General features: G+C 32.2%; 1 protein-coding gene across 2 annotated transcripts in view; it reads left to right on the top strand.

Moving 5' to 3' along the window:
• Positions 1-2,903: 2,903 nt before the first annotated feature.
• LOC106118159 (zinc finger protein 79) overlaps positions 2,904-15,869 on the top strand; it is a 29,844-nt gene continuing 16,878 nt past the window's right edge. The window contains exons 1-2 of one of the 2 annotated variants that reach the window (XM_013312720.1): positions 2,904-3,090; positions 3,484-3,616. In XM_013312720.1, the coding sequence (XP_013168174.1) occupies positions 3,567-3,616 (50 nt within the window). In that variant the 5' untranslated portion in view covers positions 2,904-3,090; positions 3,484-3,566. Of the gene's footprint in view, positions 3,091-3,479; positions 3,617-15,869 lie in introns of both variants that reach the window. The other variant, XM_013312718.1, reaches the window with a different exon arrangement.

Raw genomic sequence — 15,869 nt, 5'->3', positions numbered from 1 at the left:
ACAACTGGAAATAAATATCATTGCGTTCATTTTAATGAAACATATTTTTTATAATTTGGGAATCTATTTGTTTTTTTTTTAAATTTGTCCACCTTTTTTAACGTTAACGTTTTTAACAATGCATTGGCTGTATAATATCTTTTTGGTTACGTACCCCGAGCAAAGCCAGGGTGGATTGCTAGTTGTTTTGTAAAGACAACCATCATACATATCTTAATGTGTCTGTCCTTTGCGGCTAATATTAGTTATAGAGACTTCAGTTCCTTATTTGATGAGAAAGTTCCTTAGTTCTATTGAATTTTACTTTTATGATTATTTCTAATTATCTTTTAATGTCTCCATTATTTCTTTTAGCTACAGAATAATTTTAATTGGGATAATTCAATTGGTTTTACTTTTGAGGTACATATAAGTACAGTAGTAGGATTTTTTTTTGTCATTAATATCATAATTTAGTGGTAAATCTAAGCTCAGTCTTAGACCACGTTTGAGATATCAATTAAGATAATTACTGCACACGGTATTCCTTATGAATTAATATTGCAATATTTTTAATAAGCCATGTCATTACATACATTGCGTTTAAATATAAACATATGTAATACTGTGACCCGGAATAATTCATTTTACAATTAATTTTTGGTCTTCTACTCATTTTGTAATCTTTAACAGACTTACCTATGATTGTTGAAAAATTAAAAAATATGATACATTTATCTGAACACATTAGAAATTTTATTTTATGTAATAATGCAACTTCACCTCATATTCAGCTTTTTGAAATACACCATACAAACTTTTCTAGAAATATTTTCGCAATAAAAATGCAATTTTACAGTATTTAACAGCACGATGTTTAAAAATGTTTTATTTTCTACATAAAATATTAATTACAGATTATAAAATAAATATTGTTGTTAAAATGTTGCCTAAAACCTTTCAATGCAATGTAAATGAATGCCTGGGTGTAATCAAGTCCTTTGTAACTATTTGCTTAAGGGTTGCCGCACACGGATAGTTTAAAGCCACATCGTTTGTTTTAAACTGTCCGTGTATGGCTGCCCTAAACGATATCTAGTCAACAATAAGCTATGTTACTAAGTATAAAGTATATAACAGCCGATACTTATATTTTTATTGAGCAAACAATATGATTTTGTTTTAAATCAAAGAAGATTTGAGTATAGCTTATTGTCGACTGATCTCTATTTAACAGTTTTGCAAATTGATCCAATTTATATAATAATATATATTTAAATGTTCAATATATGTATGCATTATCGGCCATGTTGAAATAAAAGTTCTGACTTTACCTCGATGTTATCTTTGTACTTGATTTACAATGACATTTTTATATGAAGATATAATTTTTCAGTTGAAGACTTTTGTGAGCAGTGTCATTTTAGATGCACCAATATTTTTATAATTCGAACACTTTCAAATAATTTTATCCAGTGAACTCTTATAACATGGTTTAAATATGTTGTTACTTTTGTGTTTTTAAAAGGTCTTTGTAAATCAAGTTTAAATGAATGCGTTTAATGTAAGCAAATGCTTGGCTTATTGACAAATTCTTACAGATATGTGATAATTACCTACTATTGATGATTATTCTAAATAAACGTGAACGAACGTTATATTGTTCTTTTATTTTCTCATACCCTACAACTTCAAACACTGAGTTGACATAATGAACAATTAATCAAATACTATTACTATCACTGCAATTATCTAGTGTTATATGTCACCAAAAACCAGTATCTCTTGTATGGAATCTCTAACAGACGCGTGACAGAATATAACGTCAAAGGAAGATGAGAATTCTAATATAAGTTATAGAAAATTAAATGTCACGGCAACTGGGGTTTTGGAGAGACAATATTAACCCTTATGTTCATTTTGTATAGTATACCGTACATACAACTTTTTAAAAATATACGATCGCTATAAGATAATTTTTAATTTAGTTTTTTGCTTTTATTCAAAAAAGAAATCTTGCCACAATAAGGGTTAAAAGATTTATTTCACATATCAAGTATTAGGAATTTGACATATGATAAAATATTGCTATTTACAATTATTGCTTTTAAAAATGTGAAGTAATAAAAGGTAAATAGTAAGTTTAACCATATAGATTTCAGCTGCGAACAATTAGTCGAATAAATGTAATTTCATTATAAAAATCGTATTGAAGATGTTACACCTGTCTATAACAGTAAACTGGTACACAGAGGTTCCGTGATGACATTTATGTTCCACCTTTAGTGTTAATAGTGCTGCTACCCGCGTACCAATAGGAATGCACCAAGTACACCAGATACCAAGATACCAGTACCAGAACGAACATGTTTTATGACACACTAAGTGTAACAATGCTATGACAAAAAATCTTTATAATTCCAACCGGTATGCACAGGTGCTGGATGACGTTAATACTCTGTGCATGTATTGATAGAATTTGTTACTAAGATAGTACATATTTATTTAAAAATAAAACATTCACATTCTTTGCTATTATTATCTCTAATGAGAAATGAAATTAATCGCAGTGTATAAAATTCAGAGCGTCGTATTTTGGACCGTTAGAAACAGTAGCAGTAGGTTTATTTTACAGAATCAGATTATTATTCGATTTTTAATTTCAGATAATTCCGAAAAGTATTTTCGTATGTAAAGAAAATACACTATTCGTTTTTACATAACCCATTAATTGAATGCCGAAATAAATAGGAGCGGTAATATTAATTAAGTCGGGCGACGGGTCAGTTCCCACAATCCTATTGCACATCGTTTCGATGTCAAAACCACCGCTGACCCCAAATTGTATCGTCACCTGCGCCGCCCAGGTGCGCACGCGCAATTAATACCATCCTCACACTAATAATTATCTACCTACACTCACAAATTCATTTGTTTTATTGTCTTTGTCGCACTATACATAAAATTTACTTCGTGAATTTAGCAATTAGATAGATGGTTTCCTTCTTCGCGAAACATTTTCGATAAAAGTGATGCAATTATTGATTAGTCCCTATCTTAATTGAAAATACAGATGGGGATAATGAATTATACCGACGGACATATTTAATGGTGAGAATGAAAGCTTGTTTACAGTTTATCTATATTTTATTGGCAATCCTTGTATCTGACAAATTAATTTCCTGTGGGAAATATGTAGTTTTATAATGCATTTTTCGGATACCCACTTTTATTTTAGTTTTTAATCCCTCACAACAAATTAAAAGATTGCTATCTTTTTTACTAACAAAGTTTTACAGTTTCAATATATAACAATCGTCTTTTAAAGCGCACAAAAAGACAATTTACTTTATTGATAATATGCGCATCTAATGCAATGGATAAGATTAGATTTAACACAAGTAACTTTGGTGTTAGTGTCTGATCAAAAATACGTTTTTTACTTTAATGTTTTCTTTTATCGCCATGAATCTCGTTTAATATTGATTGTTTTATTTAAGGAAGTTGAGAACGGGCGCATGAATAACTTATCGCGCGCGTCATCCATGCTGTGAAGCGGCGGCGGCGCATGCAAATCAGCGCGCGGCATGCGGGTTGCGGCGACGACGTCGATGGCAAGTTACCGCATCGACCACATGTGAGGAAATTACAACATAATGGAACTTATTATTCTTTAAAATATCATTTTTCCGTTCAAAAGAAAAGATATCTGTTACTATGCGTTTAAAATAGTAGAATCGCGTATTAGCAATTTTCTTTTAAGGGTAACTATGTAACTACCCTATAGTTGCATACACGGATCCACCGATTTCCTTGCGTAATCACGACCAGCTAGAAAGGAATAGAAAATAGTATATCAGCTACACTGCGATAACAATAATTTAGCTATCCCATTTGTCTATAAATCGTATATACCATTTAGCCTGAACATCCCAGAATTGAAGCTGAGTTCAATGTCAATGGTAGGGACGTCGCCACCGCGGTCGAGAGATACGGGCTGTTTGCCGCCTCACTGCCGCTGATACTATGTACGATTTATTGTTATTTTATTTACTTGATTCCCACCAGTTAGCATCGGATTGAGAAACTTTTACACTTAACATGCGGTGAACGATTTAATATGTGAAGCCTTATCCATCGCAACAGATTTACGATTTTGTCACCGAACAGCTGACTTCTAACAAGTAAAAACACCTTAGATTATTTTTTTGTTTAGGTAATTTTCTCGTCCTTACCATCGATTCTATTTATATAACGGATTCCACTGTTGAAAGTGAATTCTTATTTAAATATGCGAAATATTATATGTACCGTAGTATCTTTTGATATCATATTGCAGTAAAAATGATATCGGCTAATGACCCACGCACAATATATCAAGCATTAACTATAGGCGAATATATTTATTTATGAAATGCGTGCTAAATTTTACCCATGAATAATCCGTGGACGTCAGCACAATGAACCCCATCAACCGAAAAATGATTAACAAGCGATTATGCTGACGGATGGATACCGCGTCCGCGCTGGCTTCCTTGGCCATAGACCTAACTATCTCGTAGATCCGACACAAACATAAAACGATTAGTGTCAATAACTTTGGATCGTTGCCACTTTTAAAATATTTAATTTGCTGTTTTGATCTATTAAAATTACTAACAATTATATAAAAGTTTAATGACTTTTAAACAAATATGTATGAAAGTTTTATCTGAGAACCACAAAATTCATTTCTTTCAAAAATTTCGATAAATGAAAATTTAATTTATGTTAAGATATTTAATTTTAAAGATGAATAAAATATTCCATAATTCAGTTGTATACATTGCTATGGTATATGGTTTCATCCCTGAGTGCTCGTTGCGGACGGCGGCGCGTCGAGCGATGCGCGGGCGCACGTGCCGCGACATATGGCGGCGCCATACTGTTTGTTTGCCAATCATAACGGACATATTTCATCAGATAACGGCTTGCCGCGCCTCCCACATATTGCCTCAATCAAAAACAATGTGCAACAATTAAAACGTCACCACGGGGCGAGCTCGTTACTCAAAAATTCGACCCACTGATTAGCGTACCGCTCATCCCTCGTTAATCATTGGATGAATGTGCTCTCGTTAATCTTGTATGTGCAAGATAATAAAATTTGACATAGATGATATTGCATAACTCGAATCATTTATAATTGATTACCCAAATAGTATCAAATTTATCACCCCATCCGGAACCGATTATGTCGTCTTTTTTCATAATATGAATATTATTCAGTTTTAATATTAATATATAATGAAAATGGCTATTTCCCATGTCATAGTAACTAAAAGGAAAAATTCTGAAAGCAACTGTAATCTGTCATATGCATGACTAGATAACATGGGATAACATGATAGACATATATTTTAAATCTGTGGAACTTATTAATAAAAAATTCTATATTAATTGTAGTTTAGCTTTGTCAACATTGAGTAACCTAGATTTATTATTACCGCATTTTGATCTGCAGGACCAATGTCAGTAGTACAAAGACTTTTCATCGAGTCTGAATTAAAATACCTTTTAATATTTAGTTTTATTCAGAAAAACTAACTTGGATAGAGAACCTGCGATTATCCTACACATAATTTTAACAATAAAGAGCGTTACACATAGATTATCTCTAATATGTATGGCACGAGACATTTCCAATTGGTAGCCCTCCGTTTTAATTCAATGAGTCCAATTGATGCAACCTGTAATTTGGTGCGCACGAGACACGAGGCACGGGCGCTAGCGAGGGCTTTGGGCATGTGGGCCCCATATGGCGTGAAACCATTGCTGCCAGCTCAAGCGTTGTAATATCTTCCAAACTTGCATCGCTTTTACCATACATTACTAGATACGCCTCTTTGTTGTTGTTACCTTTAACTGATGATAACATGATTGGTACGTGGACTTAATCTAGTAAATTTCATATACATTTTGTAATAAAAATTCAATCTAGACGACTAATTAACATAAATCTGTTATATGGTGATAAAGAGGTTCAATTATATACTATTAATTTATTTCATGATGTATTTTTAACGACGAATAATATTTAAATTCTGAGTATTGTCTCTTCCAGTAGCAATATACCTGCTGTATAAACAGTGAATTAGCTTACAGCATTTTAGAATAACAAAAAAAACATCGATTTTTTACACTATCATAAGGCGTTATATAAAAACTGTCGCAGTTTTACATTACACATATTTAGTATTGGGGAAAGTAGTTACACAAAAAGTATGTTTAATAAGTCTTAAACGCGTTGAAGTCTTTTGTATGGGCATCTTTTTCTTTTAGTTTTTTGAATGCTATTTTTATGATGTTTATAAACATTTATGGCAAAAAGTCATCGAAATAAAACACAGATTTGGTACAAAAGGGAATAATTATTAAAATTTAGTAGAAAAATCAAATCTTCGTTATTGTTATTAAAGTATATAGGAACACCAATCTAAATACAATTATTTACCTATGTATTTAGTTTGTGGGAAAGTTTTCTAAACAATAGGTTCAATAAAAACGTTGTGTCGGTTAGCCCCTATCCTATTCCGTAACGCTCGATGCCTGCGTCTTTAAGTGCATTTGCTTGTCGCACAACACGTGTATGTAATATAAATCAGTCTAATTCGATGACGGAAATAAATACTTTAACTATGTTTCCACTTGTAAAGAAAATTAACTTTGTGCTTATTGAAGTTTTACAATGTTTAATGTTCTATAACTGGGAACATTAAAGAATTTGTCGTTTTAGTCCTAGCCCTATTTAGCTAGAACTTAAGCACTACAACTAAGCAAAGCTATCCTTTGGTGGACCTACCAAAACTGGCCTTTAGTACTGGGTAGCTATTTGATAATCATCAGGCATAATCCAGGATCTCTTTATAGCATCTTCCTCCAACAATTTAAAATTTGGAGCTATCACAAACTTGACCTATGATTTGATTACATTTAGGCAAACGCGTACTTATAGTTAATGTAACAATAACAAAAAAGGTTTCAATATGAATCAATATTAAATTATCTTATAAAAATGTTTTTGAAAAGAAAAAATAAAACGTTATACATTTCCATTATTATTAGATGTTAATACAATGTAGACAACGATTGGTACTTCTTTCCTTATGTACCGTAGCAACAGTAAACACGTTGTAAAGATGTTCATAGCTGTGTGTCACCGGCACAGCGAGTCAGCGGCTCAGCGGTCGCAAGATGTTCCACAAACCCGTTGACAAAGTGCATATCTGACGAGCGATTCGCCTAACATGTCTCAACTATCACTTAATATGTATAAAAGTTATATCTTCATATAACCTAGACTAAAATGTTCTGCATATCTGAACTCGAACATAAAAAGTAATTACTTTTTTACGTTTATCGCGACTTTATTGCGTTTCTTTAACAAAGTCTTATAATAAATATATAAAAATGCAAATAACTGAGAGACATATTAATATGCCCGCACACTTGGAATGTCGATATTTTTGACTTTTTTTTTATACCAGATAATAGCATGTTTCACAATTTCTATTAGTCGTATCAAATAAGTTAACTACATTTTCACGTCAGAACAATTTTCATAAACATTTTAAAAGACTAATTGCGTCAAAGAAAAGTCTTAGTTAAAGGCTCACAAGCCGTCAATTAAACGCGACATTCAAATTCCTTGACTAGCACCGGTTAGATACCACTTACCGCCTAACCCATTTAGACGGTTTGAAGTTTGCTATGAAAACAGGACTAAATGAATTAATGCAAATTTATACTATAAAAATTGTCGCAGGTGCATACGGACGAGTTCCAACCATCGTCGGATTCGATTTAACGCGCTTGCATCGCGAAAGTTTTATTTATAGCCCCGCGTTCAATACGACTATTTCGAAGCAACAAAAACTTGTAATATAATGAAAAATATTACCTACACCTAGATTTATTAATGGCGAATTAGACGAAAGTGAATAAACGTGTACATATTAATCAGAAACTTCTGCTAACTAATTATGTTTCATTATAATTTATATCAACGATAATGGAATCATTTAGCGACAAATATATACACTGTATTGCAAAGTGCATTATTTATTGATTGTAAAAATATTTATTTGCAAATAACTTTTTTATAAATATTACTCGGCAAACGATTGTAGGTCACTACTAGAAGACAAAATGTGAAAAGCAATTTTTATTTAGTAACGTATATTTTTGAAGGTGAAAATAAAGTGGTGCAGACTAGACAAAGACTTTTTAGAATCACAATGCAATGTTTATGATAGAGGATAAGACAATAAAGTTAGTCATAGAATCTTATTACTAATTTTCTTTCAAAGTTCTTATTAATCTTTTAATTGATATATAAACTTTGGATATGAAAAACAACATCCTGTAATAAAAATCTGTTTTTAAATTTAAATCTTGATCGTAAGTAATGGAGAAGTTGAAATGTTTCTTTTTCATTGAACTTGTTTTACCAACACAAGCTCCTGGAACCTAATTGAAGTCGTAAAAAGTATAATCTTTATCGATAATTATGATACTATGAAAAATTAAGACTTGCCAGATTGTTTTACTAATAATTCTGTTGATTTTATAGTAATCACACTCAGCTACTTACTTGCTTTGAGTAATTTTTAGCGATTTTCGAGATTCCAAGTTACAGTAACTTTGGGCAAAAATGTTGTCTACAGTTTAAATATATTTTAGGATATAATACATCTCGTAATAACGGACGTACCTACTTTATAAAACAATCTTGCCAATAAAAATAAATGCATCCTCGAATTTATCATGTATTATATTTTAAAGGTTCTTGATTATGATGACAAAAGTCGTTGACAATAAACAAAAGTAAATTCAATTATTCAGTAGGAAAGCTTCGTCCGTTTATCGTGAAGCCGCGCGTCGCTCGTAGCTTTTGTTTGTACAAATTCGTGTTGGCCGCCGCACCTGCCGCTGTCAGATTTCTTAAAGAAATTATTGATTATAGTTCCGTTATAATTGTTTGCGATCTGTTATAATTAAACTTACATTCGAGTAATGCATATAATAACATTGATTTAAATTGTATGAAGTGTGTTGCTTTAGTGTAACATTCAACTTATTATAAACTCAGAAGTACCTTACCATTGTTTTCTGAGATTAAAATCTCAGTATAAAACGCAAACAATATAGTAATCCCTGTCAATATCTTTGACAACATAGAGATAGCAATCTTACTAATATTATAAATGCGAAAGTTTACATGGATGGATGGATGAATGTTTGTTTGAAGGTATCTACAGAACGGCTTTTTGGACTCGGCATACATATGCAACATAGTCTGGAAGAACACATAGGCTACTAATTATTTATTTAATACCACGCGGAAAGAGTCGCGGGCGACAGCTAGTATGTTATAAACGGAAATTTCGGACTCGGAAACCCACGGTTAATTGTCTTGTTAGTTACATATTCCTCCTAATGTCATGTTGAAAATAATTACACAAATGATACGCTTAACCAATTATTTAAGTACAAAATATCGCTAGATAATAGTAAAGATAGTCGGCAGATGTCGCTATGGCGCGACCACTTTGCCTGTCTCATAAAATCATAACATGAAATTCACGGGCAAAGACGCTTTGTTCCAGCAACACATGCCGTCGTCGTCGCTTAACAGTAAAATTCCATTGTATTGTCACTTGTATCAATTAATATTACCGTCTCTGTCTTATCAAAGAGGTTAAAAGGGATGACAATATAGCCGTGCAATTGTCACGGCAGTGGAATTCAACGGTAAGACGAACGTAATTGCCATCGATTCGCAATAATTAAAAGCAGATCGTGTCGAGTCGACTACGGCCCGGCTGAAATTATAGAGAAATATTTTATCGTTGTTACTGTCACAGTATGATGAAGTAGTTGCGAACGAACTTGCTGTTTATATTGATTTATGTTCTATATATTCATGTTAACTGGCACACAAACATTTTACTTTTAAATAGTAGTTTAATTGTTTTAATTGAAACTAAAATAATTTGAAAGAAAAGTAATTAAAGCAAGAATGAAATTTATTTAGTTATTGACTCTTAATGCTATTATAATAGATAAAAGAACATGATTAATAACTAATTAACAAAGCAAGGGCGGCCTTATCGCTATAAGCGATCTCTTCCAGGCAACCTGGAGAATAACATAGACAGAGATTTATCCAATTATCCAATTTAATATGTATTATAATAGTCATTAAGTAAATCAAATTCGAAATTGTCTGAGGCAAAAACACAGTTTTTAAAAAAAAAACATCTTTTTACAAACCGATTTACAAATAGCAAAAAATAAATTCGTATCATGTAATTTTTTTTAAAATACTATCAATGTAACAAGATTATAAGACATTGTTTATTTAATATTCGTATCGGGGCCTACTTAATACATCAATGTCAAACTGGGCGGTTTTTGTTATTACTGAAAAAATTAATGCCGACTCAATTCTGACACGAGGTTCGTTATATTTTATAAGTATGCGAAAAACAATACATTTATAAATTAGTAACCGCGACTTTTTACTGCTGTGACACAAATAGTGTCGTCTTTATTTAATTTTTTCAAAAAAAACGAAAGGGAAGGATAAGTTTTCATAGAGAATTTTACAAGAACGTTATCTGACACAAGTTATTACAAAGCAAATAGTAATTACTAATGGTAAATAAACATAATTGCAAGCTGTCATTACCCAATGAACTATCAAGATGCATTTATATCTAGCAATCGTTTGTTCAAATGCTTAAGAATGAAATCATTTTCGATTTCTAACCGTTTATGCATTTCCACGTTATTTTTATTTAATAATCCTTTTGGATCAAATTCGACAGATACTAATATCGCAATAACAATCGAAAAACATGATTGTTTAGAGAGCGATCGAATTTTTTTTACACCGCATCTTGTAGAATAATAAAACAATTTTCGTAGCGATTTTATTGATTTCTGCTATTAGTAGTTAATAAAGCTCACGTTTGCCTAGTGATACCTATACATCACATGTCAGGCGCTCCCTAAGGCGACGAATCGGCGTGTCCTGCGCCGACGCAATGTGCGCGCGCGACCTTTTCCCGCTAATTGTTAGGCGCGTGCGCTCCGACTATGTGTAGGTTCACCATTATATCAACCTCATCTAATACTGTCCCGAATTTTAATGACTTATTAACGATCATTATTTATCATAGTTTATGTGACAAATGATAAATACTATGCCATTTATACTTACTTACTCCGCTGGCGCATCGACCCAAAGTGGGTCTTGGCCTCCGACACAAGAGATCGCCAAAGTCGCCTGTCTTGCGCCTTCTCCTGCCAGTCCGTCGCTTGTAGCTCCCGCAGATAATAATTTATAATTACGGAAAAAAAGAATAAGAAGGAAACTTGTATTATTGAGAATAGTAAAATAATCTGGTAAGGTTATCGTTACATACAAGTAGCTACACGTAAAGTATTTTAATTGTATCAGTATCAAAGCCAAGTCAATTTATTTTTGTGAAAGTAATTCTTAAATATTAAATTCAAAAATACACAAAGAATTCAAAAATACAATACGGAGAAACGTTGAAGGAATCTTGTACGAGGTCAAAGGAACAAAACAAAAATATTTTTAAGTAAGTAGTCAATGTTGCAATATAATGACGGTCAAAATATTAAGGTCGCGTTTTAAATTCCTCATTGTAGTACTTTCCGCGTTGAAAATGTTTTGACTTTTACCTTTAGTATCCCAAAAATAGATTTTTAAAATTTAATTTTTTATCAAAAAATTCAATATTTTTAAATATTACTCATATAATTCAAAGTCGAAACGACTAACCATAAAAAACTTAGACTATATATTAACTATATTTTAACTTAAACATTAAGTCAACATTACCAGAAAACAAAATTATGATTACTGAAAAACAATTGAAGGCTTCCGAAAATACGTTCTTGACATATATACAAAGGATTTATACCGAAACTAGTTTTGGCGATACATACTTAAGAGAAAAATTTAGGTACTCTTTTATAATCACTGTGACGTATATAATATCAATCTAAGCCAAAGAGGTAAAACAAATGTTTAACAATCTAGTGTCCGACATTTTTTAAATATTTTAGTTAGTGTTTACTAAAGCTATTTTGCATTATGAATCACCAATTTTAGAACAATATATTATTGAGTAGTTAAAAGTCGGCAAAAGTCCACATTATATTAAAAACGATAGACACACTATAAATGTAATAGCACTTGCCTACTGTCGTCTTACAGATATGGTGAATACGCAGCCTACTGGCCCATCTGTATTTTTTGTGTGTGATTTTAATCAAACTAGTTACAGTTAATGAAGCGTTTTGCACAAAATGCCTGTCGCATCGATCTACTACAAACAATCCTTTGTTATTCCTTAATCACTTGCTGATACATAAATATAATGAGACTCGAATTAAATTATCTACAATTTTTTTACACAACTAAAAAAGCTCGTATTGCAAAATAAAATAAATTTAAAACAGACGTACAAAATCTTCAACAAATTTTTAAAATATTTTTTTAAATTGTTCTTAAAGTAATTATAATCAATTTAATAAATTGTATACTCCTATTAAAGTAAGGTTCACAATAAAATCGACAATGTTCGCCATACAGAGCTACCGAGCGAGGGATACAATCGTCCGCTCCGATTAATAGCAGTCATTAAATCGATGCTTCGTCGAAAGCGACTGCCGACCGCTTTTATTGCTACTAGATTTGCATACGATTTTATACAACCTTATAGTCATTCATAAGACAAAACAAATAACATGAGACAGGAAAGATAAAATTAGTCTTCATTATATTTTCTCGATGTTTTTCCCATGCTCAAATATATATTTAATTTTGAAATTAGAACGCTTTCCAATAAGATTCATATCTTTACATTTTAATTGACTAGCTATCATCCGCGACGCTGTCTACTCGGAATTAAAAAAAAATAGCATATGGGTTCTTCCAGGCTATGTTCTACATATATGCGAAATTTCAGCGAGATGCGTTTAGTGGTTCTGATACCTTCTAACAAACATCCGTTATACATCTAAACGTTCGCATTTTAAATTTTTCTGTAATGCTTTACGTTATTCAAATACATATAAAACAATTCTAGAACTGTTACTAAGTACGATAAAATGTCATCGATTTGTAGAACAATTAAAGAATAAGTTTATAAACTTCTTAACATAGTACTAAGTGATAAGTCATTTCACTTAATTTAAGTAATGTAATTTTAATCAACCGATCAAGATGCAAAGGTCAGGCCTATTAGTTTTTTTTAAAAAACAAAACCTTGTATAAATAAAAGATAAGAAAGTTGCATATGTGTAAAATGTTGGAACTAAGGACGAAAATGAACTCTATTGTAAAATAATTTAAAAAACCTTCGTAGAATCTAGACCACCACTGGATAATGAAAAATTAAATCTATCTACCTTCACCTACCTAGGTTAGGATAAATTAGTTAATTAACCTAGTATCTAGAAATGTAGAATTATTAACAATTTCAATGGAAACTAAAGCTTTTCGAATTATCACTAAAATTTATAATTTCTTTATTGGTTGAAAACAATCTTCAGTTAGGGATAATATCTATTTGTGGAATATTTTAAAATTAAGAATTAAATTCCTTCATGTAAATCGCAAGGTATTAAATCCTGAAGGACTGGAGGCAACGATTTACGAACGGTAGTTAAAACACTCATTAAGTCGACATGAGCGACGGCGGCGAGCGCGAAGCCTCGGGCCACGAGTTAACTCGAGCAGACATCTTCACTGCTGCCGCCCCGCCGCCTCGCCGCCTCACCGCCTCACCGCCTCACCGCCCCTCTGCCCTACCTAGCATTATAACTGATCAAACAAGAATATAAAAAATCATCAAATATTATATCATTACCTATTACTAAACGTATAAAATAGTCAACGCAAACTCTTTGATTTGATTTTTATTTTTTAATTTAACCACAAACCGCCATAAAGATTAAAACATAAACCGGCTAATGAAGAATATCGATTAACGCTAACGCGATGCAAAGTCAGACTGATTATCATTAAATGGCTCGATGTTAAAGTTATAAAGGTAGAGCATAAAACGCTTTATGCACCTTACCAATCAATTATCAATAAATGCCGTATAAAATAGGCTAAAAGCGCACAAATTCTGTACTTGACTGCCTGAAGCGTGTGCCTACTTTTTGCAAGGGCAGGTGCACGCGCACATGCTATTAAATTGTCAAAGAACACACGAACACGTAGCTATTCCCTCCCCTGCCGTCTCTGATAGCTACCAATTCAATAATCAAAAGTCGAATAAGTACGCTTCTGCCCTTTTGCAAGTATTTCATGCTGGGAGACCTATCTGGGAGACGGTAAGAGCAGAAACCGCGACTCGACCACCGCAAATTGTACTCGATGTGTGTTTTATAATTCCCATTACGATGTATTACATGAACAGCGCAAACGTTGTTTTCGGTGAGGTTTTAGCGGTTTATTACTCACGACGTAATCGTAAACCGCAGCGTGGCGGCCTCGGAAGCGGGAACATGTGCTATTTCAATACTTGTAAAAGTGGGTAATTAGGCAAGCTCTGACTTTCATGTCATAATTAGCCAGCGGTCACAAAGCGCGCTCGCGGAGGCGTGCGCTTGCTTCGCATGTGCGCGGAGCTTTTACGGTTTCTGTCGACGCCAGCCATATGACTCCTCACCGTTGTCTGTACCTCTAAATATACAATGCTATTGTCCCTGACTATAATCGGCGTATGAATGACAAGTGATTACATTTGTACCATTATCTTTTATTAACAAAACAATACAATTTAATCTGACAGTTGTTAATAAGGATGGCCATGCATTAAAGTTCTTTGGATGCAGTCACGTACAGGTTAACAGAGTTTCTTGCAAGGCAATATTGAGATTAGATATGTTTTCACAAATAATTATCAATTTAATGTAAAGCTAGAAGTGATACCATGCCATAGCACATCATTATATTGTGTGTTATTTTGTACATTTATAAACTAACATTGATCAAGAACTTGATAGCGCGACGACCGAACGATGCCTAAGACTGTCTAATAAAATTTATTTATATATGTAGTTAAAGTAACTATAAAATTAGCACACCTACGTATTTATACCAAAATGAAGTTAGTTTTTTTATATTTCATAATCAGATGTAAAAATAATATAAAATATAATCAAATAAGGTATAACATTTTAACTATTAATTTAAATACAAAAAAAGATTTATATTCAATGATTTACTTCGTAAGGACCTACTGCGAGATTTAATATACTAGGTAACCATAAATTATTACAGCCTTTTTGTCGGACATAATTCTTCGTGCAATGCTCAAAGTATTTCCCTCACGCATGATATGAGCATCTTTAATAGGATAAATTCTATAAAGTCATAAATTATCCGAGACTTTAAGATATTAATTTTATCATACGGGTTGGGTACAGAAATAGATTTAAATTTCAGCGATTAATAGTAGTAGAGAAGATTCGTAAGACAATAGTTGTTGGCCCTAAGACTTCATTAACTAAGGGATTAAATAAAATGCTATACGCTTTAGAAGTTAGACATCTTCATAATATATTTCTTAACAAAGTTAGAGTATTATAGTTAAAAATTCTTTTACTAATTACATAATTACACTATTTTACATATTCAATAAATAATGGAGATATGCTGTCCTGATAAATTAATAGCAAGTAACAATTTGTATTGGAAAAAATATGACTAAACATTTGCAAACATAGTAACTCAAAGACACTTAAATAATAAATAAACATCATTGATATTTATCGTGGAACATCGCCACGTTGTTCAA

This window comes from Papilio xuthus, unplaced genomic scaffold (assembly GCF_000836235.2).
Source record: "Papilio xuthus unplaced genomic scaffold, Pxut_1.1 DF827597.1, whole genome shotgun sequence".
Classification (NCBI taxonomy): domain Eukaryota; kingdom Metazoa; phylum Arthropoda; class Insecta; order Lepidoptera; family Papilionidae; genus Papilio; species Papilio xuthus.
Note: the sequence above shows the minus strand (reverse complement) of the source record. Positions and strands in the feature narration are given on the sequence as shown.